This window comes from Chrysemys picta, chromosome 1, assembly GCF_011386835.1.
Source record: "Chrysemys picta bellii isolate R12L10 chromosome 1, ASM1138683v2, whole genome shotgun sequence".
Taxonomy (NCBI): Eukaryota; Metazoa; Chordata; order Testudines; family Emydidae; genus Chrysemys; species Chrysemys picta.
Genome location: NC_088791.1, coordinates 90,233,335 through 90,257,519, shown reverse-complemented (window position 1 = coordinate 90,257,519; position 24,185 = coordinate 90,233,335). Strand labels below are relative to the sequence as shown.

The following is a 24,185-nucleotide window of genomic DNA, read 5'->3' as shown; positions in this document are numbered from 1 at the left end:
TACCATACACCACTCTGCTGTCATCACCTCACCTGACCCTCATGCACACACACAATTCCCTACTTTTATCCCAACAGCTCCTTCTCTGCTTACATCCGTCTCCTGCTTCACTGCCTGCCAGTTCCCATTTCCCTCAATACCCAGCTCATGCATTCCTCAGACACAATTGCTACTTCCTGCAATTCACTAATCCAACACCCAGTTCTTGCAACCCTGCACCTTCCATCACCAGCTCTTCCCCCGCACCCCAATTCCTGCCTCCCTGACTGCTACCCAACCTGTGAATTCTGCCTTCTGCTTCCCCAGCTCCTCAGCTGACCCTGAGAGCTGGTGCAGGGCCTGATGCCTCTTGCAGCTCATTGTTTCTGTGCCAGGCAGCTGGTGCTATCTTTATTGATTCCCTTCTAGTTGTGTCCAGAAAGAGAGCAGGAAGCAGCTGCTGCCACTGTAGCAGCCCCTGGCGGTGTGGAGGAGACAGTGCAGGCTCCAGCAGCAGAGGTAGTTTTGAGTCAGTGCCTGCTGCCTCTACAGACTCATGACAGGTCCAAGGACTGGCACCTTCTTCAGCACACATCACAGAGCCCCAGGACTGGCACATCTATATTCTGTACTAGCTGCAAGTCACTGAAAAGACCTGACAAAAGCCCTGATACAAAGAAATTACAGTCATTGAGCCTTATGGGCACAAGGGCAAATGTTGCTCTTGCAAGGCTGTTGCTTGTTAAACAAGGGGCATTGTTAAATAAGCTGAAGGAAATTGTGCAGCTGAATACAATATTTTTGTACCATATCAGAAAAATGGGCCCGTCGAAAGGGCTTGGTCAGAATTAAAGCTGAAGGATGGGATCTTCAAAAGTGCGTTGGGGCTATATTTTAAAAGGTATTTAGGTACACATCTACCCTGATATAACGCGACCTCATATAACACACATTTGGATATAACGCGGTAAAGCAGCGCTCCAGGGGGGCAGGGCTGTGCACTCCGGTGGATCAAAGCAAGTTCGATCTAACAGGGTTTCACCTATAACGCGGTAAGATTTTTTGGCTCCCGAGGACAGCGTTATATCGGGGTAGAGATGTACCTAAAGATGCAGAGAGGCACCTACTTGGATTTTCAAAAGCTCCAAGCCATCTAACTCCCATTGATTTGTCCTTAAGAGATACAGCAGCACAAACCTCACTGAAAGTCAATGGGATTTGTGCTCCTAACTCACTCAGGCAATTTTGAAACTCACCCGTCTGCTTAACCAGGCTTTCTGCTTCCAAACCCACTTCCCCAATAAAAAGGATGGCAGTGGAGGAGAAAGCCTTCTCAGACACACCAGCTCCCCAACTTGAAGACAAGGGAGTTCTGTTACCTGTAGACCACAGTATCATTGAATCATCTCGTAGGAGGCCAAAACTGGTGAGGAGTTTCTGCTCTAGTGGATTTGCTCCCTGGGTTGGTGTCAGCAGGAGTACACACGAGATGCAGAAGCAGAAAGTGGGCCCTGAAGCTTGCAGAAGGGCCTGCCGTTGTAGGCTCTCTACACTAGGTGGTGTCAGCAGGGCTGCATGGGAGTAGCAGCAGCGTTAAGAAGTGTTTCCTTTGGACACACATTATTACATATAGTCTCCACAGCTTCCAGCATGATATATGAATGCACAGGATAACCAGTTCCAATCACATTTTTAGGGATGCTTGCATCCCCCTCTGGTTGGGGTTCAAACATACCTCTGCTGTTCCTGTCTCAACTGTCTCACAACACTACCTGACTCTTCCCCTACTGTAAGCAAAGCACAGTTCTCTCTTGTGAAAGAGCGGCATGTCACACCCTGTGATTATGATCACTCAATTGGTATAATCCACATTCATGATTACCATCTGTCATCCTTGAGGATGACATTTGAATGTGTGTGTTTAAAATTATGGGGCCAAATTCAGAGGGGATCTAAACTGATGTCATACACCTTCTAGCCTCCTCAGCATACCGATTGCATTTTATATATCAAAGGGCCAGAAGAGAGAGGTGTAGAAGGAAAAACCAACTATTGGGAACTGTAAATAGGTGTAAATTGTACGCCACCTACTTAAATTTACACCTACCTACCAGTTGTTTCTCCTGCTACATCGCTCTTCCAGACAGATATGCCATCTTTGACAGTCCTAGACTAAGTGGGCCAAATTCAGAAGTGATGAATAAAGGGGTGCAAATTACATGTCTGCAAGTATGTGTGTCAGAGAAAGAGTTCAGGAAGCTGGAGTCTAAAAACATCTGAATTAGCTTAACCTGCATGCTGAGGGAACTGGAAGATTCACCTCTGAAGTTAGCCCACAGACTGCAGGTATTATGTATTGACTAGTGTATATAGATTCAAAAATTGTAAGATCATAAAGGACCTTTATGATCATCTAACCTGGCCTCCTGCATTACATAGGCCATAGAATGTCATCCAGTAATCTCTGCATTGATCCTTCAGCTGCCCTCTGCTTCGGAGAATCAGACCTTCTCAAGTGCTGCTGATTATGAGTCCCACTTGTAGATTTGTGTCTACAGAAAGGAAACATTTCTAATACTTTTGTCAGTTATGGGGATTTTTCATTTAGCTAAGGTGCTCATTCTTTACAAAATAAAAAACTAGAACATTTCCCCAGCCACATTTTTAGGGTTGTAAAATACTTATACAAAACTGTAACCTTTATTAAAAATACCATAAAAGCAGTTGTTGCAAATTCAATGAACTTCACTTGGAGGAAATAAATTTCCCAAACACAGCAGATCTAGCACTGTCAAGAAGCACATCACAGTATCAGACAGCGTTAGTTGGAAAGAAGGATAGTCTGGTTAAGGCACTGGCCTGGAACTCTAGAGACCTAGCTTCATTGCTGAGCTCTACCACAGACATCTAATTTGACCTTGGAAAATCCCCTTTGGTAAATTAGTTCTCTACCTCATAGGGGTGTAGTGCGGATAAAATTCTTTAATAATTGTGACATGCTCAGATACTATGCTGATGAGGGCCACGTAAGTACCTAGATATATTTCATGATGAACCTTCACATTCTTACTAATGTTGGTAGCAGTCACAAACAGTCTCACTCTCTCTTTTTCTCACAGGGAATGTCCTACCTGCACTCAAGCAAAACTGAGGTCCATGGCCGCCTCAAGTCCACAAACTGTGTAGTGGACAGCCGCATGGTGGTGAAAATTACTGATTTTGGCTGCAATTCCATTCTTCCTCCAAGGAAGGGTATGCAAAAATAGTCACAATCCCAACTCTTCTCATCTCCTTCCCAGCTCTGGAATAAGATTGTGGGACTATTAGGCTAAACTACAGCATGTGGGGAAATAGGTTTAAGTGAAAGCAATATGTATGTTTCTATGCAAAAGTAAACTTACTGGTTTGTCTAACACATACTCACTATATTGTTGTGGAAAGTTAGATTTTCTTAGTCCACTGAGACTTTTTAATGTTTACTCTCTAAAAAGCTACATGATATCCCGTGATCTATTATGCATTAGATGTACTGAGTACAAAGAAATGAATGCATGACATGCAATACAACTTTATTTTGTATCGCATCTTTCATACAAACTGTGTCTGAAAACATTTTACTGAGTTAAATAATATAGTCACAGAGAGAAGTAATGGCAGAAGGAAAAAGTAAGCAAATGGTAAAAAGAAGAGAGGAAATAAAGATATATTTTTCAACTGATATTTGAAAAGCACGGGGAGTTTGTGAGAGGGCAAGACAGGAAGGTTGTTCAGATGGCAGGAACTACTGGGAAAAAGCTCTCTGACAGCATGTGGCAGGGTGGCCCCAGCTACCCTGTGGTAGACTGCAGGGTGGTCCCCCTGTGGTAGACTGCAGTACAACCAGTTCAGCTACCTCAGTTTCTCCTGGTCCAGCCATACAAAAAACACAGTTTCTCCCAATGTCAAATTCAAAAGCCCACCTGTGGGCACAATGTATTCATGTACACATTCAGTAATCTGCATAACCCTCATGATAAAACCATTCTCTCCAAATCCAAAGGTACAGCAGGTATAAACAAAACAGTTTTTCATGTGCTCTTCAGTGATGTCATTTCCAGGTCACCCACCCAAGAGTCAGTCACCACTCTGTTCACAGTTCCTTTGCCCTTGTTCCAGGGCCCACTCTCCAGGCCATATGCTGGAGAGTTATCAGAGTTGCTTTTCTCCCACAACTCTAGTACCAGAGCCTTCCAAGTCAGGTCTTCCTCAAGAGAGCTCACTGCAGTGTTCTACTTCCCAGGCCTTCCTGCCTGTGAGTCCTATCCTGCTTAAGGAACATCTCTCCAGATTCAACCCTCCTGTTTTTGGGCTCGGCTTTCTGCAGCCCTCCATTCAGGCCAGTACAAGAGGGCTCCCCGCAGTGTTCCAATTCCCCAGGCCTCCTTGCTTGTGAGTCCTACCCATGCTCCTGGGATCCACATTCCAGCATCAGCCCTCTTGTTTCATTCTCAGCTTTCCCTGACCAAGTTGATTTTTCTTCTTTGCCCTGGGGCTTTTGCACGAGCTTTCCTGCAACTTGGCAGGGCTCCCTAGCTCTAGCTGGGGCTCACTAACAACTTTCTTCAACTTCAGGTCTTCCCAACAGCCCTCGGTACCAGCTCCCATCACCATCTTTTCCCCCACCCTCCCGGTCTCCTGTAGCTCTCTCCCAGTAACTCTTGCCAGCTCTCCTCTGCTCCTCTCTGTCTCCAACAACTCTCCTTTGCTGCTCCTATCTGTTTCTTGGTCTCTCCTTTCTTTCTCAGGCAGCTCTCTCCTGCCCTTTCTCTCTTTCCCTAGAGCCTCGCTGCCCCCTCTGAAACCCAACATGGAAGCAGCTGATCAGTTACAGTGCACTGGACCCTGCTCCTTCTCAAAGGAGACAGTCAGGGCCGCTGAGAGCGGGTTCGGGCCCCGGTGAAAAATTTTTTTCCAGGCCCCCAGCAAGTGTGGACTGGTTAAACAGGGCCAACGAGAGGGGGGGAAGCCAGGGAAGCCGGGCACGAGCCCCCCTTCCGGACTGCCGGGCCCCGGTAACTTGTACCGGCTTCCCCCCCTCTCGTCGGTCCTGGAGACAGTCACTCTGACACACCAACAGCAATGAGATTGTGTGACAGGGCAGAAAAGAGACGAGGTACACGATGATATCATTGATCACAAAACAGTGGAGTGTCCACATGAAATATCACAATATATTGTGATGTACTATGATGTAATTCAAACATTAACATGTCATTTACATAGATTTACATAACTTTTACATTTTAAAATAATTCTCTAAAGAGATCCTTAATATATTATATTCTTTAGATGGAGTTCCTGTAAACTATAGGTTTCACTGTTTTCTTCATCATCTTTTTTCTATTTCCGCTAATCATCATGGGGTATTTCTGTATAAATAAGCATTCCTCTCTTCTCCTGACCTATCTTCTCCTCCCACTTGATTTTTGAGTGAAGATATAAACCTGAAATTGTGACACTGGAATCATTTGTATGATTACCAGCTGGAATGTCATAAACGCATATTGTATCATCTCTGTGATATGGAGACAGAAGAGAACCTGGGGCTGGAATGGCAAGAGAAAGTTCTTAGATTCACACACAAACATTTGCAGTAATAGAGGTAGGAATATGGAACATTAGTGGCTAGGAAAAGTGCACTGAATGTAAATGTTACACTCCCCCCGCTCGGGGTTTTCTCATTGTCACATTTCATATTTATATTCATTTTATTGAAATTATTGGCAACAAAAATGATGAGGGGTATGGAACGTCTTCCATATGAGGAGCGATTAATAAGAGTGGGACTTTTCAGCTTGGAAAAGAGATGATTAAGGGGGAATATGATAGAGGTCTATAAAATCATGACTGGTGTGGAGACTGGGAATAAGGAACTGTTTTTTACTCCTCCTCATAACACAAGAACTAGGGATCGGCAAATGAAATTAATAGGCAACTGATTTAAAACAAAAAGAAGGAAGGATTTTTTTCACACAACACACAGTCAACCTGTGGAACTCCTTGCCAGAGGATGTTGTGAAGGCCAAGACTATAATAGGGTTTAAAAAGGAACTAGAGAAGTTCATGGAGGATAGGTCCATCAATGGCCATGAGCCAGGATGAACTGGGATGGTGTCCCTAGTCTCTGTTTGCCAGAAGCTGGGAATGGGCAACGGGATGGATCACTTGAGGATTACCTGTTCTGTTCATTCCCTCTGGGGCATCTGTCATTGGCCACTGTCGGAAGACAGGATACTGGGCTAGATGGACCTTTGGTCTGACCCAGTATGGGCATTCTTATTTTTATATTAGTAACAGGTTTCTCTTCTTTCTCTGATAGCTCAGGGGGAAATGTTGTTACAAGCAAACTGAAGAATTATTGGTTGTTAGAATTCATCCCTTGATGATTGCTGTGTTGCAGCTAATAGAATGATTTTGCTTTACATTATGATACAATATCAACATGTCATGATAGGTTGGCACAGCAGAATAACACCACAATGTCTAGATATCATGGTGACTCATGTACAAGAAATACACATGTATGTTGTTATCTAGCCACAGATGTTATGACACAATGATGTTGTCAGCCTCAAAAACATTTGGGGATTATTTTCATAGGTTCATGGAATTTAAGGCCAGCAAGGACCTTATGACCATCCAATCTGACCTTCTGCACAACACAGGCCATAGAACCTCACCCAGTAATTCCTCCATCTAGCTCAACAACTTGTGTTTGAACCTAAGCATATCTGGTAGTCAGTTATCCAGTGTGTATTGAAGTCGGCCCTTCCACACAATAGCTGAACAAATATCTAAACAATACCAAGCTCTACTGGGGATGGGAGTAACAATAGTAAAAAGATAAAATTAAAACACAAAGGGGATGAGGTTCTGAAAAAGCTCTCACAAATCAGTTTAATCTCTCTCTGTATCTACCACTTCTGGCTGCTCAGATCTGTGGACAGCTCCTGAACACCTTCGTCATGCTGATGTGTCTCAGAAAGGTGATGTGTACAGCTATGGAATCATTGCACAGGAGATCATCTTGCGCAGGGAGACCTTCTACACTAACTTCTGCCGGGACCATAAAGGTAAAAGACTTAAAACCCACATCTATCTTACGCTACAAATGTAACATTTGGAAGTTGTGGCTGTGACTGTCACATTTTCCACAATTTTTAGTGAAAAACACTGTCTCTGTTCAGTACTTGAGCTGCTACTTTTCTCACTGGGCAATGCATAAAGAGTCTAAGGGTATGTCTTCTAGGCCTCCAGCTTCTGTTCCATCCTGTAATGAAGTCAGAATCTTGTATTTGTGAAATCCCATTGAGATCACTACTGTGGAGGTCATTGCAATAAGCGGCTTGGTAATAGCCTCTCTCTTACTTTTTATATGTCTGACAAACTGGAAGATCAGAATATCAAGAAAACAATCCAGGGGCTAGAGGACATGGTAAATGTAGGGAGATTTTTCAAAAATCCCATATGTCATTTGGCCAAATTCTGCAACTAACTAGAACTGGGTAGGAAACAGTTTTGCTGTCCTGCGTGAAATTTCATGATTTTGAAAAACTTCCCATGCTACAGTGGGACAAAACTGAGACCTTTGAAAATTTTTTTGTGAAAAATCAGAATGATCAATTATAGAATAACCACTGGCCTAGTGTTTATGGCACTTACCTATGATGGAGGAGACATGAGAGACCTAGGTTCAAGTCACTGCTCTGCCTAATTCAGAGCAGAGACTTGAACTGTGATCATCTACATCCCAGCTGAGTGCATTAGCTGCCAGGCTATTCTAAGGTGGATCTCTCCTGTTGAAGTTGTTCCACTTCATGTAAGTTAAATATTCATTGGATCAGAAAGAAAGACTGACTCTATAGCTCCATGATTAGGGCACTCACCTGGAATGAGGTAGACCTGTGTTCAGGTCTCTGCTCTGAATTAGGCAGAGCAGGCCCTAGAACCTAGATGTCTTATGGCTCCTGCATCCTAAGAGAGTGCCATAACCAGCAGGCTATTCCAGGGTCTATTGCTCTTTTATTTTGAGTCGAAATTTCAACTCAAAGCTAAGAAAAATTTTAATCAAAACTGCCCTTTTGACAGGATTTGACAAATCAACATTTTTGGATGAAAAACTGTGTCAAAAAATTCCTGACCAGCTCTACAGCTAAGGGGGATATGATAAATGTCTACAATTACATTAAGGGCATAAACACCAAGGGCCAGACCTTCACAGGTATTTAGGTGCCTAGGGGATTTTCAAGAGCAGCTAAGCAGGTTAGTTAAGTCCCTTACTTCCATTGATTTGAATGAGTTAGCTGCCTAACTCCAGCGATTGTCTACACAATACATCGACCCCCTGAGCGCTCTCCCATCGACTCCGGTACTCCACGAGGGCGAGAGGCGCAGGTGGAGTCAACGAGAGAGCATCCTAGTGGGCTTCTTAGTCACTTAGGCAGTTCTGAAAATTTTAACTTTAGTCCAGTTTTCATCTGATTGTGGACAATGCATGACCCTTCCTCATTTTATGAACACAACTTTTAGGTCTCTATCTGCCTGATTTGTAAAAGACTTTGCCAAAAGCTTTGTAGGCCAGTGAGATAATTGTGTTAGGTTTACACGGATAGAAGGCTATACGAATAAAGGACCTACAATGGACAAAGTTAACTATGAAGAGTCTTATTTGCAGATATCGAAGAAGTTTCTTTTATTGGGAAGTCAACATTGTATTGTTCCTGAAATGGACAAATTTTGTTTATATGATGTAAATTCAATAATGCCACAACACCAGAATCCATCTATTATTATAAATCAGAATAATCACATGTATGTAAGAGTTTAGGATTCCCCAGACTGCATATTGATAACGAGTTCAGACACCTTTTCTACCTCTAAGTCATCCTGCCAAACCCTCCCTGTGTTTGTTTAAACACGTAGTACAGCAGCAACTCAGCCTCCCAGTTAGCTTTTTCCCTCTAAACATGTTAGACGAATTTCTGGGGTAAACTCAGCATGCTCCCTGCCCAGATACGTAATGTTTATACTATGGCAAACACAGCCTTTCATTTGCTAACTCAATACAAATGAACATTTAAGAAAGCTCATTTTGGGGAGAGGGGACATTTCAGATTTACTTTTGGGTTTCTGTTTGCCTAAAAAACAAACAAGAAAATCACCACCAATTTTTGAAAGTTTACAGTGCTCTACTTAGTTAGAAGATAGTGAATCATTAGCTAAACATACTATATTCACGGCATATTGGTCATCTTTATAGCCCTGTCCAAGAGCATACTGTGTATCAAATGATGTCCGGTTCTGTGTGGGAGCACAATTGGGAGCAGAGAGTATAAGAAGTTTTATTCCTCCTTGTGCAGGGGGTAGGCACAATCCCAGTGAACACAAGGATTTGATAAGTGTAGTGTCACTACTGGCAAAGGATTCCACAAAATGGGTGGAGAGGGGAAAGGGATATACTCTCCCTTCCATACTTCAGCGAGCAGGGCTTGCTGCATGTGAAGGTGAGAGAGCAAGTTGGACTCTTTCAAAAGGTGATTCAGTAGCCATGTTCTTCCTGCTGTGCTGAAGGCACGATGCCAGCTCAGGCACAATGTTCCTGGGTCCTCACTGCCCACCACCCCCACTTAGCTAGTGGCACTAGGGTCACAATCTGTCTCTGTGTTGACTTTTACCTGTTTTATCATGAAGCTTCACCATTTTAGAAAAGTTTTTTGTCCATTCCAAATCACTTTAGTGTTTCCATCCTGTAGGCTTAGACCAACTTACTGACAGCTTTCTCAGCATCATGGGATGCAATCCATGCCTCTTGCAAGAGCTGGCTCACAGGTGACAGGACATTTAATAGTCTCCTAATATTAGTAATGGTTAAGTCTACTGGGCCTGAAGCCTCTTTGGCCACTCTGGATTCACCGAGTAACTTTTTTTAAATCTGTGGGCCAATCTTTTGTTAAGATTTTAAAGTTTCTCTTTAGCAATGAGATTACATCCACACTCCATGGAGCTTTTCCCTTTATTTTAGTATTAGGGATATATGGGTGGTTGATGGAATGGGTTCTGATATTGATCCTGATTTCAGAAGTTGGTTAAATAAGTTTAGTGTATATTCAGACAGCCAAGAGGTTAGGTTTTATAGTATTCTACCAAGAATCAGTGAGGATTGGGACTCACTATTAGGAAGGTTTTCAAAGCCCTCAACAGTTCCTCTTTTATAAATGTTTGGCCTAATTCATTAGCTAGGATCAGAGATGACAGGTAACAAATGAAGAATTTTTGAATTACGCTTGAGTCATATTCTGCTTCTGAAATGAAGCATCTAGATACTATGATGACTGGTATGCTGTAAATATTTTAGGCGGTGTGACAAAGTTCCTCCTCTATCTTGGTGGGTCCTGCGCTTATTGGAGGATTTTCTTGCCTCAAAGATTCACCATGTGGGTTGGGGAACAGCCCAGAGACCTTCCCCTCTGGGAGAACCCACTATCTAGGTCAATTGGGGAGAACCCGGGCCCACCCTCTACTCTGGGTTTCAGCCCAGGGCCCTGTGGACTGCAGCTGTCTATAGTGTCTCCTGTAACAGCTGCATGACAGCTACAACTCCCTGGGCTACTTCCCCATGGCCCCCTCCAAACACCTTCTTCCTGATAACACTTGTGCGCCTCAGTCCTCCAGCAGCACACCCTCTCAGCTCCTTGCACCTCTTGCTCCCAGCTCCTCACACTCCCACCACAAACTGGGGGTGAGCTCCTTTTTAAAACCCGGGTGCCCTGATTAGCCTGCCTTAATTGATTCTAGAAGTTTCTTCTTAATTGGCTCCAGGTGTCCTAATTAGCCTGCCTACCTTAACTGGTTCTAGCAGGTTCCTGATTACTCTAGTGCAGCCCCTGCTCTGGTCACTCAGGGAACAGAAAACTACTTATCCAGTGACCAGTATATTTGCCCTCGACCAGACTCCTGTACCTCACTGGTCTGGGTCTGTCACAATGGATAGATAGAAGGACCAGTAATAGGCAAAAAATCCCCCTGCTGTATGTGTAGAATCATTTGTGATATCTCTTACAGAAGCCCTTTACATGGTTGGGTTAGCAGAACATTCATTATTGCATGTTAGGAAGCAAGCTAATAGTTTGTTGATGTCACAGCATGAATGAGTTTTGAAAACATGACCTGGATTCTGACATGTCCAGGAGTCAGAGAGTTTTGGTAGGATGGGACAGTGTCTTCCTGCTTATGGGTACAAATAAGACAACAAACTGCTATGTTTCAAAATTATACTCAGATATATTAATGCTCTGATTTTTAAAGGGACTGAGCTCTGCAGCTCCAAAAGCCGCTGTGAGATTGTGCTCTGCACTTCTGAAAATCAGGCCATAATATCCTAATGGGCTTCTCACATTGCCTTTTACTATGGCTACACCCCATCCTGAGAAAGGAACTAATATGGTTACTGCCCACTTGGGAAGTTGTCATGTCTATGTCTGTCATGCCTAATACATGCCCATGTACATTCCTGTTCCTTTCATTTCTCAGGTGGCTTCAAGTCACTCTGGTTTGGCCTTGAGCCTTATAACTAGAACCCCCCCCCCTCCAAAAGTTCAGATCAAATAAAAAAAACATGGGTGTCCAGAGCCATGCTTTTGCTTTGGGCCAATCTCTATTTAGAAAACTACCTTTGCATACTGAACTCACCCAGAAATGCACTACCACTTTGTTGTTTAAATATTGCACTTTTTTTTTTGTTAGAGAAACTTTACAGAGTGGAGAGTGGCAAAGGAGTTAGACCCTTCCGCCCAGACCTGATCCTAGAGACTGCAGGAGAAGGAGAGCTGGAAGTAAGCCTACACTAAAGGAAAAGAGGAAATGCTTCTAGCCAGGTCAGAGATGGCTGGTGTGGGAGGATGAAGGCTATACACATTGTATGTTCCAATGCTGTGGCCTTTCAGGAAGAAAAAATGTCCCATAATTAACATCAGTGCAGTGAAATGTAATTCTCTGGACTTCTTTCCTCCTCACTCCAGTGCCCATAACACAGCATTTCCTTCTTCTGCACCTGGTGGCTTTCAACAACTACAACATGTGTTAAGGGTGGGTCTTTCTGAATTCACATGGTGTCCAGTGGGAAGTGTTTGTCAATCCACTGGAAAAGAAAAGAAAGAAAAAAGCAAACAAATCACAGGATATTTTCCCCACTTTTAGAATTATTATTTTTTTATTGCATTAAATTTTTGATGGGACATATGGGACAAAGAAGACCCCTTTTTCATTTTAAGGAACACGTGTATGTTTAGTATGGCACAAGTGACTGTTCGTCCTGACCAGATGCATCAAGGGGAGGGAGTTTTACCTTTGTCTGAAGCATCAGCTATTAGCCAATTCTGCAGGTGGGATAACTGGGCTAAGTGATTAATCATCTGATTCTACATGACAAGAGCCCAGATACTGGACTTCATTAATGGATCATCTGATCCAGTGTGGCAAATCCTATATTCTTAAGTGGAGTGATTTATGGGGTCTATGTAACTATTTGGGAAAGGGCTACTCTTATCTTTTGACAACACTTTCAAACAGTAATACAGTATTAATTTCTATATTACAGTAGTGTGTCTTTAAAAATGTTGATATTATTAAACCACAATAATCATTAAGCACTAAAGTGGATATTTCAGAGGACTGGTAACAGATGACTTTTTATCTCTGAGTCACCAGTTCCAGCCAGGACCCACGCTCAGGGAATTGGGGATGGAATTACTAAGGCTTTCACTTCTAGGTCAATAATTACAGTCTGGTACCAGGTTGGGGGACTGGATCCTTTCATTTGGCTTTCATTTATGGACCACTGATTCAAATTCTGTTCAGGTTGGTAGTCATTACTGAAGGTCAGTATCATCTGGCTGCTGACCAGTGGCTAATGTGAAGTGAGTGTTGCTGTAAGGTGCCTATAGTGAATTCCCTGGTCACAGATTAATAACAATTGGTCACATTTTAATAAGTTACTGGCCAAGAAGGATGGGAGAGGGATTCCATATTGACTAGTGAACAGATCCTGGTCTTGCTGTTTAACCCTATTACCATTCTTTTGCAACTACTCACCTGAATTTACCCTGGGTTGTACATTCTCAGGTGTGTATGCTTGTAAAAAGTTGCTGGGAGGAAGATCCAGAGAAAAGGCCTGACTTTAAGAAAATTGAGAGCACTCTGGCTAAAATATTCAGGTAAGCACTGTGTTCCAAACTCCCAGCTACTTGGATGCTGATAGTTATAGGTGTGTATTCTGATGCAACATGACTCAATCAGTGGAAAAACAGAGCTCACTGACTGGGGCAGGTGTGGGTGTGTGAGAGAGATGATCACCCAGAGCCCAAATTATTACATTGTGTAAATAGGGACTACCCAAGTGTCTGATAATGGGTCATGATGTCCAGATTTCAGGAAATTAATGGAGTTGGATATTCTGGGGACGAGATGATTAGAAAGTTTAGATGACTTGTTTTGGTGATATTAATGGATTCAGATGACCACAAAGTGAGGTGATTGAAAAGATCAGGTTACTCAGAGCAAGGTAATTATAGGGTTTGAGTGAAATGAGTTCCCTGTCATACTTTTTCTAATCTAGTTATTTAAAAGTCTCAAGCAATGGGTTTTCAGCCACTTCCCTTCAGAGACTATTTCACAACTTTTAAACCTATCCCCATAAGTCTGTCCCACCAGCCACATGCTTATATTTTTGTTGCTGTTCTTTGAACTTCTTCCAGATTGTCATTATTGTTCTGATAATGTGGTGTCCATAACTGAACACAACATTCCAGATGAGGTCACACCAAAGAAGTGCAGAAAAATAGTTAGATTCACCTCCAGGGGCATGGAGGAACACACAATTCATGCCCAACAACTGCAGCGGCAGTTGCATTAGAGGGAGGCTTACCCCAGGGGAGGGCAGTTGGTTCTGCTGCCACCTTAACATGGATGTTTTGCTTGGGGAAAAGGCAGTTTCCATCAGAATCCAAATTATTGGATCTTCCAGCCATCTTGGCCCCATCCACTTCATAGGCTGCATCTGCTAGCTCAGGACCCCAAGTGAAGCAGAGATTATGATTGGCTTGTGCTATATCATCTCTGCTTCTGGCAGATGGTCCATTGATGGGAGTCTTCAGTCCAGGTTCCACCAGTGGAAACCAGCAGATCTCAATGAGTAAATAAGTGAATGGACCCACAGCCTCTTACTTCCCCATTTCGTGATAAGATGCCATTGCAAAGGCAGCCCAAAATTGCATTGGCTTTTTTTTTGGTGCCATGTCCCACTGCAAATTCATATCTAATTTGCTGCCTCCTATCACCTCTAGCTCCTTCTCAGGATTCTCGCTTTCCGCGGTACTCTCTCCCATTGAATATTTGTGTCTCAGGTTATTTTAAGTGACCTGAAACTATGGAGATTAGCAGGGCCAGGAGAACTGGGGCTGAGAAAATTAGCAAGACAGGGTGACCTGGGTGGGCCTCAGGCCTTTATGCCTTAAGAATAAGACCTTTGCTAAGAGGTGAAATTATGAGCTTTGAGCAATTTCCGTTCTAACTGCAAGGAAGCCACACTCTGAAATAACCTTCTGTAGCTCACTTTTGCCCTTGTCCTGCCAATGTGCTTTCTTCATCCTTTTCCCAACCACTGTTCCCAGTAACTACCATAGTCAGACCAATGAAAGCTACATGGATACCTTGATCCGGCGTCTGCAGCTGTATTCCCGGAACCTAGAGCATCTGGTAGAGGAGAGGACGGAGCTATACAAGGCAGAAAGGGACAGAGCGGACAGGCTTAATTTCATGCTGCTCCCACGGTGAGTGTTGACTAAGAGGGGTTTCCATGCAGTAGGAAGCGTTCAGTATTGACTGTGAGACCCACTGGTGTGTAATGCATCAGAATCATTGTGGAAGGCTCCAACCACAGTGAGCATGAAGGCGTGAATAATATTTGCTCCACAGAATAAATTGTAACAGTTCACAGTGATTGCCTCCAGAGATCCAGGTCAGACAAAATGGGCTAAATTATTCTGTGAGTTATAACAAGTGACTAAAAGCAGAATTTGGCCCATTTTCATTCTTTTTTGCCTATGATTGGTATTATCACCTTTCAAATGGGCTGTAGAATGGAGGTCCTGAACTTGTAAGGTAATTAAAGGTCCCATGTCTTTACCATGTAACCTTTACTGACTATTAACCCACATTAGGACAGTCCTCTCCTCTTGGGGTGATGGATTTGGTTTGGTTCTGCAGGGCTCTGATTGAAAATACTGTTTTGCCAGCAGACCATAATATTCATGGCCTGGTTGAACTTTATAATGATTTTTTTGTCCACAGCTATTAATATAGTTTGCCCAACATGCTCTTTCAAACAGTTTTTTCATCTCCTACGCTGCCATGGTTTACAGATGACTTGCAAGAGGGGAGCAAGTGGGGTGACTGCTAGAGCACTTCAGGAGGAAGTTTTGTGCTAATTAGACTAACTGGAACATTAAGAACTTTTACAGTTTTATGATGCCATGGCTGTGCAAGAGGCAAAGAAAGATTTATTTGTGGAAAGCTAGCTGAGAGCATCACAGACATAAGATTGAAGTTGAGGTTGAGTGGGTTGAGGGAAACTATCAAAAGAATTTGCAAAGAATATATCAGATCCCCAGATGGAGGGACAGCCATTTATGGAACATGTTGGTAATATGGGTGTTTTGTTAGACTGACGACTGCTCCAGGGTGCTTTGCTAGAAGCTATAGCCAAGAGTCTTGTATCTGGTGAGATGAATGGGACAGTTTCTTTCAGATGCAGGCAGACTTCACCACCATTGTTCATGCTTCTCTCACTTTCAGCCTAGACTACTCTAATGAGCCATACAGGGAGCTACATCTTGATATCACTTGGAAACTGAAGCTGGTGCAGAATGAAGCTGCCTGCTTAGTGAGTGGAATTTCACATTAAGAGCACGTAATGCTGGTGCTCTGGGATCTGCACTGGCTGCCTGTTGGGATCCAAGTGGAGTTGAAGGGTTGGGTTTCACCTATAAAGTACTAAATAGTTTGGGACTTGGTTGCCCATGAGACCACCTCTCTCCGTAAACTGTACTGCTGCAATTGTGGTCAACAGAAGCCCTTGATACAGAAGAAATGGGGCTGTCAACAGATCATTCTCTGTGAAGCCTGATCTGCTCTGGATCATGCTTCTCACCTGGTCTGCCAGATCAGCTAGCTTTCCAGAGAAGCTATGTCACAGCTTGCCAGGAGCAAGGCATCTTGTGCCGTATGCCTTTGCTAGATGAGTAACAGTTAGTTGAAATTAATCTTTAAAAATGGGCTTTTAAACTCTCAATAAAAATGAAGAGTTTGTTGCATGCTTAAACTGAAGGTGAGGTCAAATTGTGAGCCCCTGACCTTGGGCATGGATGATTTGGGTTAACACTGGGGAGCTGCTCTCCTGCCCCAGCTTCCCCCCATGCTCCCTCTTAGCAGAAGCAGACAGGTGAGTCTGATTGTTGACTGCCTCCTCAGGGCTCTTCTGACTACTGAAGGATCAAGTCTTATTGGTTCTGCCAGTACCAGAGCCTGAGTGGCTTCTCTAGGCCATGCTCAGAGATTTGCACTCATGGCCCCACTTTCCCAGGTGACACTCTGCCTTTGGGCAGATTTGTCAGGGTGGTGATGCATCCAGCACGGGGGCAGGGAAGGCCTGGTATACCTCATCACATGCTATAAGGTCCATTTGTAGATGAGGTGGATGGAAAAAATGAGAGCAATGTAATTTATGCTTGTATTTGATATTGTGATTTTAATTTGTTGTGAGGACACTCAGAGCTTTAAATGTGTGTCTGTTGGTATTAGAGTTATAAATCAAAGTAAATTCATAAACATAACTGAATGTCACTGTTTACATGAATGGGGATGGGGTCAGTGTTGGTGGTCCTAACAAATTCCAAATTGGAGAATTATATTCTGCTAATCTAAAATCAGCCTGCAGTTTCATTTGGAGAAAGTCTTTGTTCTTTCTAAAATGGAAGCATTGTTTTCCTTATCTGCTACTAATGAGTTGCCATATTCTGTCCCAGAAATAATTGTATTTAGTAGTGGATGAAATAATCCTTATACCCACAGTATGTAAAGTGCTTTGGGATCCTCCAAGATGAATGATTCTAGAAAAACATCAAATTATTATCATAAAAGTTGACTACCATTTTGCAAGTTCTCACTTGCAGTTTATTTACAGATATTCTCTATCTTTTAGAAGATGGAGGTTATCCTAACACTGATCCTGTATTTCTTTGAATCAGAGAATCAAAGGCTGCTTCCACTTGTCCTCTGTTCTATTTCCTCCATCTACCCAGCTCAGCAGATGGTAAATTTGCAGGGCTTCCAGTTCCCTCTGCACTCTACTCTTTTTTTCTGATTCCCCATACAGGATATTTGGGGAAAATGTATAGCAGAGAGGGAAAATGTGACATTGTTTGCACAGACAGAGATTAAAAGTTTCAACAGAGTTTGTCAGCTACCTAGGAACTGCTCTGACTGGCCAGTGCCCAGGAAGTCCCTGTCTAAGGCCCCAATTCAGCGTATCACTTAAGCACATTGTTCAAGTTAAAATTATTTGCTAAATGAGAGCCTTAACTAGGAAGTACCTGCAGAGGCTCAAACCCCCCCAGATCTGATCTAAAATTAAAATATTGCTTAATGATTTAAAAGATGGGAGAAAAAAATCCAGGCTTGGTCTACACTTAAAAATTAGGTTGACATAGATACATCAGTCAGAGGTGTGAAAAAGCACCTCCCTGACCGACATAGCTATAGTGACCTAATCCTCAGTGTTGACACAGCTATGTTGATGGAAGAATACTATTGTTTAGGGAACTGGTATTCCTACATCAACAGAAAATCCCCTTCAGTTGGTGGAGGCTGCATCTACGCTACAGGGTTATGCCGGCATAGCTATGGCCATTTAACTATGCCGATATAGTCTCTGTAGTGTAGTCCTATCCCAATTTCTTATCTGTAAAGTGTGGTTGAGTGGAGAAGGGTGGTATTGTGGCAAGCCCTTTCTGATTCACCTGTAGTTAAGATTTGTAACTGAAGTATTTAAATTTCTCTTGCAATAGATGAGCACTTTCTAGCTTATGCATGTCTCACCATGACCAATAAAATAACTGATCTATTTGAATGCTAATGATGTTTAAGAGGGTTGTTTGCCTAGAACTGGCCAAACCAGTCCTCCTCAGTATAGCTAGGTGTCACATCTGAAAGACTTACAGGAGGATTCTAGAGGGAGACCTGTAGGTGCCATGTGCGAACAGAGGGCTAAACAACCTGGAGATAATGTGAAACATCATGAATTTCCAGACTTCATGTAATCATTATACATGATGGACAAACTGATTGAAAAACTAGCTTGAGGATGGAATGAGGTCCTTGGGAGTACAGTGAACAAACATTTCACAACATTAATTTAACACCTATTTTTAAGATGACTTTTCAGTTAATGAGGTGACATAACCAGTGAATTTTGAATGTAATGTTTACATATCTTTAGCTCCTTTCATCCTCAAGGATCCTGAAGTTTTTTACAAGCTTTACAAATGATATATATGAGAATCAATTTACCTTCTACAGAAATGCAACCACCTCTGTGGTGGCATATGGCAGCAGTTTCAACAGCAAACAACAACACTAAGGTCTTGTCTACATAGGGAATTTAGTGTGGAGAAACTAGGGTGTGAATTTAAAGCACACTATCTATTTTGCTCCCCGTGTAGACACTCTTATTTTTCACTAAAATGGTCTGTGTGCTTTAGTTTAATATACTTCCAAAGCTCTAGGATGTGAAGAATGACAGACTGCCATTGACAACTGAAATGGGAGTGGGAATTCAGAGAGGTAGAATGTAATTAACCAACATGGAATTTGGCCAGGACACCAAGCCAAACACCCCCAGTCTTGTCAAGAACAAGATGTACAGGGAAAGTGTATGTGTACAAAAGGACATTGAAAACTGGATTCAACTTCCAAAGCTGTCAGATGCTCACCAGACAGATTGGAATGAAGTAGAAAGCAGTATGGCTATGTCTATACAGCCCTGCAGTTTGCACGATGAGGGTGTGAATTGAAGCACACTCTAGTGTGTTTTGCTGTAACTTCTCCATATGGATGCTGCAGGCGTGAACTAACTACTTCACATTAACATAGTTCTCTTTAAACAGGACTTACTTAGTACAAACTAGATACCTTTTAGATTGCACCCACAGCATCCACACAGGGGAATTATAGTATAGCACACAAGTGTGTGCTGCAATTCACACCTCGATAGTCAAAACTGTGGGGCCATGTAGACAAGCCCTGTGTTTCCTTGGCTTTAATTTGCACAATTTCAAGCTAGAAACTTGAAAGCAAGTCTTGAGAGGAGATTGCCTGCCTCATCCAGTCTTGTTTCTGGATTTTCTCAGTTATTATATATAGGGAGGCATAGAGATGCATAGCGTTTTACAAAAATATAAGAAAAGTCTCTTCCCCAGGGAGTTTACAATCTAAATAAGAGCTCATAATCTAGAAGGCTCTTGTAGCCAGAAATGCTAGCGTGTCAGACTTTCCAAGTGCCTGTTGAACTCATCACCAGAAGGTTGGTTTGTTTACTTATCAAACTTCTGTTTCTGGAACACTTACTGCTGTCAGGTCTAGGAGGCTGAGTTGTCCTCTAAAGCAGAAGGTATATTTATCTCCATTTCCCTTCCACCTTTATTCACAGGCCAGTGGTAAAATCTTTGAAGGAAACTGGGCGGGTAGAGCCAGAGCTGTTTGAAGCAGTCACCATCTACTTCAGCGACATTGTCGGCTTCACCACGCTATGCCAATACAGCACCCCCATGGAAGTAGTGGACATGCTCAATGACATCTATAAGAACTTTGACCACATTCTTGACCATCACGATGTTTACAAGGTGAACAGAGCCTCACTTACACTTAAATAATAATCAGGGTACATAAAACATCACAGACAGAGTAATTGGGAATAGAATTTGGTAACAAAGGTTCAAAACCAGTATGCTAAGTAAAGACAAATGAGAGAAGTACAGGCCAAGATTACGTCTCTCTAATGTGCTTCACATAGCTCTCTGTAAATGGTTTTTGATACCAAGTGGTCATAGATTTATTACCTAGAATGCTGTGTACTGAGCACTTCACTACCAGAAAGATGTCATCTAATTGGAAGGAGTTTGGCAACCCTTCATTTTCAAAGAAGAGATCAACAAGATGACTCTAAGAGGCCTTTTCCATCTGCAATTTATATGTATCTAACAGTAACTGGAAATTGTAACTGTTAATCGTGTTTCCACAGGTGGAGACCATTGGTGATGCATACATGGTGGTGAGTGGCTTACCAAAGAGAAACGGCAACCACCACGCAGTGGACATCTCTATGATGGCACTGGATATCCTTAGTTTCATGGGGTCCTTTGAATTACGACATCTTCCAGGGCTGCCTGTTTGGATTCGCATAGGGATTCACTCTGGTATGGGGTCATGGCATTTGAACATGAATGACATAGCTATTCTATCTAGATCAAAAAGAAAACAATGGTTAAAAGTGCTCATTCTTCATTGTTCATAAATTGATTCTCTGTGAGGACTGTGGTATAGCATGACACACAACTGGCCAGAAGCATTGTCAGTCGCCTTCCTCGAAAGCATCAGGTATAAAAGACCATTGTTGGAGGAAGGGCAGTGGACTTAAATAGACTATTGGCTTGCTCCCATACCATTTAACAACCCCATCTCTGTCTAGGTTGGTAGCTGAGCAAACCAACCTCTGTAGTTCCTTATGAGATTGAGTTGGTGACATTATACCCACCTGAGTCCTTAGAGACCTTTGCTCCCCTACTGAAAAGCAGGCCTACATTAAATACTTTTGAGGCAAATGTTCTCACCAGGCCCACTTGAGAATCAATTTTTGAATTACTTTATTAGAGTGGCATTGTGGATAATCCAAAGAACCCAAGTACTTGGGGAAACTTTATCTTTTTATTTTTGCTTGTTTCAGTACTCTGTTGTTTATGTCCATCACCAGAGAAGGAATATAACAATTCATTTATTTGGGAAGGCCCTAAAGACATCACCAGAAACTTCTCCATAATTAAGTTAATTCTTTCCAACCCCTGCTTCCGGAGCTGACATTTAGGAATTATGCTAATACGTCTGCATTTTTGTCTGTACAGAAATATATTCAAATAGTACTTTTAATATATTTAATACATTTAATATATTTTACAAGCTGAACAGAGACAGGCCTGGTCTACACTTGGATGTGAGACCTCCAGACACTGTACAAAGTGATGTAGATAGTGCTTTCAATCAGTGCTGACCCCAATGCCCCTGCTCTGCTACTAGAAGTGCCATCTTCCAGATGAGACCACTCACCCACCCCAGGACACTAACAGATAACTCCCATAGTTCAGTTGGCATCATGCTAATTCCTAAATTTCAGTTTCTTTCTGGCATGTCTGAGACCTCAAGGGCTTCTCTGAATCCCCATGGAATAACAGCCTCTCTGTCTTCCTCTTTCCCTGCCCTGTCCTCTGCTTTCAGGTCCATGTGCTGCTGGTGTGGTTGGGATTAAGATGCCTCGTTATTGTTTATTTGGAGACACAGTTAACACAGCTTCAAGGATGGAATCCACAGGTTTACGTAAGAATTGAAGCTCACCTCTTTGTGTAATCTGGCAGTAGGCTAGTTGTGCACTCAAATCTAAAGTTCCTTCTCCAGCCAAGAACAACTTTATCATCAAAGCGTAGACGTTTACTGATAGAAGATCAAATTGTCCATTCCTCCACTCCACCCTGGAAAATGCAGGCCTATTCCTAGTTCTTGTTTCCTAGTTGATGAAGGAGGTAGGTGCCTGACTGGCTCAGTTCCTGTGGAACTGGTGATTTTAATGCTGCTGAGATTTAATTTAACTGTATTTATTATATAATTGATTATGTTTGGGCGCCTGGTGACTTGGATAGGCATCGTTATTATATTAAATATAAATAAATAAATATCCCACAGTCTAATAGTTTTGCAACTAGGAATGTTTCCTGAGAGCCAGCCTAAATTTTCTTCCCTTTGCTCAGTTTATCCCCATTCCTTCCCCTTCTTGATATTTACCCCTCCCCCACAAATACTGTTTTCACTTCTATCCTGAGGCATTGGTTGGTCCAGCTATAATTATTTAGTAGTTTTAGTCTTTCCTCATATATAATGCTATGTGATGGAGTAGTTATTTTTGGGTTCAACAATATATGGGTAGCTTTAATGTCATTTCCTCACAGAATGAGTCCTAAGACATCAATGACAATTAGATACACCTCTGCCATAGCACAGGTTTTCACAGAAAATGAACAAGTTCATGCATTGTTTCCGAATCAAACATTTGTTGCTTGTTTGTTTATGTTTAGCTTTACGGATTCATGTAAGTGGGTCTACTATCGCCATCCTGAAGAGGACAGACTGCCATTTCCAGTATAAAGTGAGAGGAAAGACTTACCTGAAGGTAACGTATACCATGCCTACAAACACACAGGAATGAAACTTCTCTAAAGGTATCATACACCTTAGATGTTCACCTATCTTAGACAAACAACAGGAGAGAAAGAGAGACGTATCTGTTGGTAATACAGCCACAGGGTGATGGAGACACTGCTCTAGAGTTAATATAGCCATTGAAAAAGTATTTGAAGCATAAATCAAGGCAATACAGATGTCCTGGAAGTACTGTAGGTGAAACATATCATTGGTAATAAAAATGTGGAGAGGAGGCGGTGGTGAATGGGCCTGGTGGGAGAGGCCTATTAATTTGCTCACCTTTGCTTTGTTACATTTATTTGTTTCAGTTTATAAAATTTGATAGGTGCCCATCCTATGCTCTGTGTGCCTATTACATACAGTAAGCAAAGACAATACAACAATCATATAATACAGTATAACATAAAATATATAAATCATATATTGTGCCTATCTAATCCCTAAATTGTGCTTCTTTCTTCTCTGACATATTAGGGCAAAGGAACTGAGATTACCTACTGGCTGACAGGGGTGAAGGACCAGCAGTATAATCTCCCAACACCTCCTTCTGTGTAAGATGTTCTTTATTTGTGGGAAGGGAGAAAGAAGCTCTCAGGCCTTGCACTTCAGTCTTCACCAAAAGTGCTGAAGTGCACTTCTCCCCTCAGAATTTTTAACTTACTATACTTTTTGGTATTCCTTGGGCTCATGTCAAGGACATAGGCGCCAACTTTCTGCGGCGCCGGTGGGTGCCCACACCCCTCCTCCCCCGGCCCTGCCCCAACTCCAACCTTTCCCTGCCCCTGGCCCTGCCCCCATTCCAACCCCATCCCCATCCCCAAAGTCCCCGCCCTAACTCTGCCCCCTCCCTGCCCCTATTGGATCCCTTCCCCAAATCCCCACCCCGGCCCCACCTCTTCTCCCAGCACGCTGCATTCCCCCTCCTCCTCCCTCCCTCCCTGCCCAGCGAATCAGCTGATTCACAGCCCAAGTGCTGGGAGGGAGTGGGGAGAAGCAGGACGCAGCAGCGCGCTCAGGGGAGGAGGCGGAGGTAAGCTGGAGCAGGGGGGGGGCGGGGAGCTGCCAGTGGGTGCTGAGCACCCACCAATTTTTTTCTGTGGGTGCTCCAGCCCCGGAGCACCCACGGAATTGGCGCCTATGGTCAAGGACAGAGCAGTGTATGTGCATATGAACACATGCAAATATACATAGCTGTGATGGGTCAAGGCCAGATGGCTATAGGAAAGTAGTGAGAAACAGGTATGTTAGCCCCAGGCTAAACAAATCCCTGTTACCATGGTAACCAAATGGCAGTTGCTCCAGGTTTATCAAGACACCTAGGGCCAATTAAGATCCTTCCAGAAAGCAGTGGAGACAGCTAGGTTGATTGGGACACCTGAAACCAATCAGGGGCTGGCTGAAACTAGTTAAAAACCTCCCAGTTAGTCAGGTGGGTGTGTATGTCAGGAGCTGTGGGAGGAATTTGTGCTGTTGGAGAGACTGAGCAGTAAACCCCATATCAGGCACAAGGAAGGAGGCCCTGAGGTAAGGGTGAAGTGGGGGCTGCTGTGGGGAAGTAGCCCAGGGAATTGTACATGTCCTGTTTCTAAAAG

The 24,185-nt window shown here is 43.0% G+C and overlaps 2 protein-coding genes across 2 annotated transcripts in view; one reads left to right on the top strand and one right to left on the bottom strand.

Annotated features, from left to right (window-relative positions):
* Window positions 1-24,185, bottom strand: part of IFT56 (intraflagellar transport 56) — a 178,142-nt gene that overhangs the window by 129,066 nt on the left and 24,891 nt on the right. The gene's annotated exons all lie outside the window — the stretch shown is intronic.
* The window catches only part of LOC101940459 (guanylyl cyclase C-like), a 60,804-nt gene that overhangs the window by 33,236 nt on the left and 3,383 nt on the right, over window positions 1-24,185 (top strand). The window contains exons 17-26 of the mRNA XM_065562476.1: window positions 3,099-3,231; window positions 6,954-7,091; window positions 11,761-11,849; window positions 13,138-13,229; window positions 14,685-14,843; window positions 19,778-19,970; window positions 20,369-20,543; window positions 21,616-21,714; window positions 22,467-22,561; window positions 23,068-23,144. Of these exons, the coding sequence (XP_065418548.1) occupies window positions 3,099-3,231; window positions 6,954-7,091; window positions 11,761-11,849; window positions 13,138-13,229; window positions 14,685-14,843; window positions 19,778-19,970; window positions 20,369-20,543; window positions 21,616-21,714; window positions 22,467-22,561; window positions 23,068-23,144 (1,250 nt within the window). The remainder of the gene's footprint in view (window positions 1-3,098; window positions 3,232-6,953; window positions 7,092-11,760; window positions 11,850-13,137; window positions 13,230-14,684; window positions 14,844-19,777; window positions 19,971-20,368; window positions 20,544-21,615; window positions 21,715-22,466; window positions 22,562-23,067; window positions 23,145-24,185) is intronic.